The sequence below is a fragment of the Benincasa hispida genome, chromosome 1 (genome assembly GCF_009727055.1).
Source record: "Benincasa hispida cultivar B227 chromosome 1, ASM972705v1, whole genome shotgun sequence".
NCBI classification, from domain to species: domain Eukaryota; kingdom Viridiplantae; phylum Streptophyta; class Magnoliopsida; order Cucurbitales; family Cucurbitaceae; genus Benincasa; species Benincasa hispida.
This window is the reverse complement of record NC_052349.1, coordinates 20,388,284-20,393,634: the sequence shown is the minus strand read 5'-3', so window position 1 is coordinate 20,393,634 and position 5,351 is coordinate 20,388,284. Positions and strand designations below refer to the sequence as shown.

Genomic DNA, 5,351 nt, shown 5'->3' with positions numbered 1-5,351 from the left:
AGAACACATTTTAGAGGAAGATTTGTAAATACCCATACACCGTGTGTGTTCACCAAAGATTGTAGCATCTTGTCAAAATTAAAATATTTGTCAATATATCCTTGAATTGAAGAGTTCGATATTGATATTAAAGATTAATTGATATCTTCGATAAGTACCTACAAACCCTGAAAAATATCAATTAATCATTTGTAATTTTCAATATAAAAATATACACTAATGACTAGATCTGAAACCTAATTTAACGATTTAATTTTTCTACTTCAAATTTTGTTATGATTTTATTTCTGTCACGAAAATAAAATACAATGCCTATATCAATAAATAATAAAAATGGTGATAAATAATAAAATGGTCATTAGATTTAATTAGATTGTTGAAAATTTGAAAGTCTTGCAGGTTTATATTGTTGAAGAAAGAGATGTGGGTATGGGTGAATTGAGTAAAAAATATTGTGAATTCCCGAGAAGCAAACCTCGCTTATTAAATCAAAAGTTCACACAATTTAACTTGAGAAGAAAATCAAATAAACAATAAGAATAAACCAGTATAGCAAATAATACCTTGTACATAAAACAGACAACGAGGTAATGAAATGGTTTGTAGGCACACTCTTTGAGCCAAGCAATTTTGCTTATGTTATTATTTAACTACAAATAATGGAGACGGCGGCACCATAACACATAAGATCGCTTTTTTCTTTGTCGAATGATAAGCCAATTGAATTTACGCTAAAACTATTAATACACATTAAGACCCGTGTCTCATAGCAAAGCTATCAACCAACAAATATATCTGTAATCTAAGATTCATCCATGAAGACAGAACCATGAGCGCTTGCTTTCATGAACTTCTTCAGCAAAAGAACAACAATTGCAAGAGTGAGACCGATAGCAGCCCATGTGAACAACCGGTCATCAGCTGGTTTATGAACTCCCGTCTCTAGCCTCCGCTGCTCGGCCTGAGCGGGAGGGCGACTAGATGGCACCTCTCTTGCCACTCTCGCAACCACTTCTGGTCGGACTTCTGGTACTACTTCCTCAACGACCCTGTCATTTGCAGGTGGATTCTGCAGCTCTTCCCCAGAAGCTGCAAGTTCAGCAGGTTCAGAAGTTACCTGGACATCAGCCTCTTCATTGGTGGGTTTCTCCCCGGAGACATCTGAAGAACCCGATTGAGGGACAGGCGGCGCCTTACTCAGCATATATTCATGAATCTGTGATGTAGTAAAGAAGCTAATTACTTAAGAATATCATATCACATGTTGGAAATTCGGTACATTACTCGATAGCTTACAAAATATTGACAGAACTCTACCTCGTCAATTAGCTTTTGACGTTCAGGAGTACCAAATTTTGGGGGTGCTTCTCGAGATTTGATGGCCAATACTCGCCTTTCTTCCTTCTTGTAGTCCAGGGAACCAAGAGCGCCATTTGGGTTTGTGGGCATGAAAGCAATTAATGCAACCAATGCAGTACGCACTACAAACAGTAATCAACAGAAAAGGGGAAGTGGGAAAAAAGGAACGATGATCAGAGCGTGTGGAACTTGAAGCAACTAAATGAAAATGTAGAAACCAGACAATGGAAATCCTATAAGTTTAACATAACATGACATGACATGACAAGTTGAATAAAGGATGTGAAGAACGCACCACTCCATGATGGTTGCCAATGCTCTGGATGGTGATTTGATATGCTCAAACATATCTTCGTTTGGGTTTCAAAGCGACCATTCGGCTGAAAGAAAAGAATTGATATTGATCAGCTCTTCAATGAAGTATAAAATCACTTGTCAAAATACACAACAAAAGAAGTATGAAATTGTTATAATCATCTTAGTCATGTGTTCACTCCAAAACATTGCTTTTAATCATTCAAAGTGAATTTTGATAGTACGAAAATTGTGTTTTATGTTTAAAAGTGTATTGAATATGATTATAATGATTTATGACCATTTCAAAATCATAACCAAACATCCCAAGCCAAGAAGCGACAGAAAGGAAACAAGCATGAAGAGAGATTTATATCTTACGGTTAACAACATGAATGAAGGTGGCTTGAATGGATATTCTGCTGGCAATTGGATACGTCCATGATATATCCCACCCTCAAATTCACTATCACCAGGTCCGCGGATGGCAAATTGCCATTCAAATATATTCTCCTGAAAAAACAACATTAAGCCTCAAATTTAATAGAGATTTTTGGCAAAACCCTTAAATTCTATAAGGATTAAAAAACCAAAATTACGCGGATAAATACAAGAACTGATGTATTCGTCAAGAAAGCTTCCCATGGCTGCCTAACTCGTATTTTCTTTCTTTTTTCCCCTTGATCCGAAATGCAATGAGGACAATGCAATTATAAAAATCAAGACACATGAGAATAGAATAAGATGCATGCAGATTTATCCAGAAAAGGACTGAATGCACGCGTGTTTGTAGATTTAGTAATCAATTAAAACAGATTGATTATTAGCCTAACTAGAGAGCGAGAGTTTATTTAAAACAAAGGACTGCCCCAAATTTTCGAAGATTGTAAACTCGAAATTCGAATGAATGGCATAATAAAAATTTAATCAAAAGAAAAAAGAAGGTTAATAATTTTATATATCCATTTTTCTTCCTTTCTGAGCCCTAACGGAACATTCATATGCAAACAGTAGCAGACACGAGCAGGCAAGAAAAATTAAAGAACACCAAATTAAATAATCGATTTCCGTCCACACTTCCACATACATCATACCAGTTCAATAATTGTAGATGATCACAATGAATCAATTCATTCAACAAAGATGTCCAAACCATTAAAATGTAAAACCGACCAAACAAGAACAATACCCATTAGGGTAAATTTCAAAACAGAATTCGAAATTCAGAAGCAACAAACCTCAAGAGGAAGACTCATGAAATCGTCAGAAGGATTAGCCTGCATCTCCTTGACCTCCTGAAGGATCCTCTTCACCGCAGGGTTCTTTAGATTGTACTTATCCTCCGCCATAGCTTCGCAATTCAATCGCAGATCCGATCCAACTGCAACCACCACCCGATCACAGGACTACAATTATCTGATCGAAAAAGAAAAAGAAGCGACCCCCGGAACCAAACGAGAGGATTTGAATCGAAATCAAAGCCAAACCGTAGAGATGAATGGGGGTCGCAATTTATTGGCACGGAGGACGAACGAAATTGGGTATTAACGTGCCACGTCATTCTTTGCTTGTTTGTCGACGTGTCAATGAGTTATTGGTTTATAAAAAAGTAACTTTTGATATTTTTATGGTATTTTTCTGTGGTTAAACCTTAAATTAACAAACTACTCTCCGAAATTAGCTATCTACACCGTTCTTTTCAAATATAGAAAAATAAAATAAAATATATATAAATATAGTAAAATATTAGTGTGTGATTTGTATATTCGTATCTATCATTTATAGACTGTGACATTGTACTATATTTGAAAATATTTTCAATCTAAAATAATTTTCCCTATCTAAAATGTAAATTGTTTTTGGTGAAATTATAAATTCTCTCCAAATTTTAAAATTTGTTCATATAATCCACAATTTATGTTACGAGATACAAAATTAAAAATTTTAGAATGTTATCTATTACTCAAGGTAAAAAATCTACTTTATCAGTAGTTTGTTAAAAAAAACTTCTTAATACACTAATTATAGAATGAAGAATTGAACATAATGACCTCAAGTAAATATATGTCAAATACTAATTATTCGCTAAGTTTTTTTCAGTATAACAATGACGGAGTGGATGGAACACTTGTCAGTACCACTGAACTAAACTCACGTTGATTAATTTTCATTAACTACGTATTTACAAAATCTGTTAATTCTTTTTAAGTACCTATTAATAAGTTACCAATAAAAGAGAATGTAATTCTAATTTATATATCAAATATAATACATATACTAATCAAGCTCTACTTGAGTTGGCAATTTTGTGCCTTATTGTCGTTGATTTGGTAAGCACAATGTTTAGAGATATTTAACATTGAAAGTTATGGCTACTTATTTATAGAGATGAAAATGGCTTTATTTACGTCACACCATTTCTTTCTTCCATGTCTTTCATCTCATTTGCTTAGTTTTATGGTCCAACACTTCTTCAACTCTTCTCTCCCTCCCTTCCCTCGCCCTCCCTCCCCTCCCTCCCTCCTTCCTTTTCCATTTCTTCTAAAATTACCAACAAAGTATGAGGAGCTCTCTCGTTTATAATAAACATGTTTAAATATTGGTATATGAAAGTTCACTTTTTAAGTTAAGTTTGAAAACTAATAAATTGGAAATATCTTGTACAAATACTTTCATTTTTATATTTGTCTAATTGATGACTTAATAATGCTAATTAAATTTAGACAGAACATTCTCAAAATATATATTGTAATTTGTATTAAACAAAATATATATTGATTATAAATGCACGTTTAGTTTGACAAATATATGTAATATGAATCTCTAACATGTAAAGTCATCTTTTGAATTTCAATAGTTTTCTTTTTTCTAAGAAGTAGTTTTAATCAATAGACTAAACACCACCGTTCGAAGTGATATCCTCAGTAATAGCAACCACTCAAAACATCTTAGTTCAAAATACCTTGTTGTCTTCCATAAAAGAAGGGCGTTCACTCAAAATAACAATCCCCTCTAAACAAATCAACCCCGAGCAACATGGTGCTTAGCCATATCATGGCAGTGATTGCAAAAACAATAAACTTGCCCAAAGTCTTGAGCTAACCCTTCACAATTTCATATACATCAATAAAGTCACGAGCTTCCCTAATCATTAGGTTAGTTACATCAAGGGTTTCTGAATCCACAATGATCGTTTTTCTCCTTGTTGAAGAGAATAATATAAATTGTCATAGATCCATTATAAACTACGTGAGCTTCAAGAACATTTGTACTTTGAAAAATGAAAATTCCATGTGCCCAAGGAGACTCCTTGGAGTCATAGAACCATCCATCCCAATCCTCATTAGTTGAGAGATTTGACTATCGAAAAGTTGTCGGGGCTTTCAATTGATCGAATGATATTTATATTCGTGATCTAACACTTCAACTACTAAGTAGTCTTAATGGCAAAACCGGTTGAACACGGGAAACCTTCAAATTTCTCCAATAAATGGTTTGCAGCCCGAGTGTAACTGGGCAAGGGGGTTTCAAAGTTGATTGATTTGCAAAAGAATAAATTGCAGAAATTAAAGATTTAATAGATTATATAAACATGTCTAGCTTGGGTTGTAACAAAGTTTTCCTTATTCAAAGTATTCGATCATTGAATTCTCATCATCAAAATTAAGTAATAGCTTACACCTAACCAATTCGATTTA

The 5,351-nt window shown here is 33.9% G+C and overlaps 1 protein-coding gene across 1 annotated transcript; it reads right to left on the bottom strand.

The window, feature by feature from the left end:
- Window positions 1–550: 550 nt before the first annotated feature.
- LOC120083492 (ubiquitin-conjugating enzyme E2 32) lies at window positions 551–3,147 on the bottom strand. The gene is made up of 5 exons (XM_039039302.1): window positions 2,892–3,147; window positions 2,035–2,166; window positions 1,655–1,739; window positions 1,318–1,481; window positions 551–1,216 (listed from the first exon to the last, which is right to left on the bottom strand). Exons 1-5 carry the CDS (start codon window positions 3,000–3,002, stop codon window positions 803–805), a joined length of 906 nt encoding a protein of 301 aa, XP_038895230.1. The 5' UTR covers window positions 3,003–3,147; the 3' UTR covers window positions 551–802.
- Between the last annotated feature and the right edge of the window lie 2,204 nt (window positions 3,148–5,351).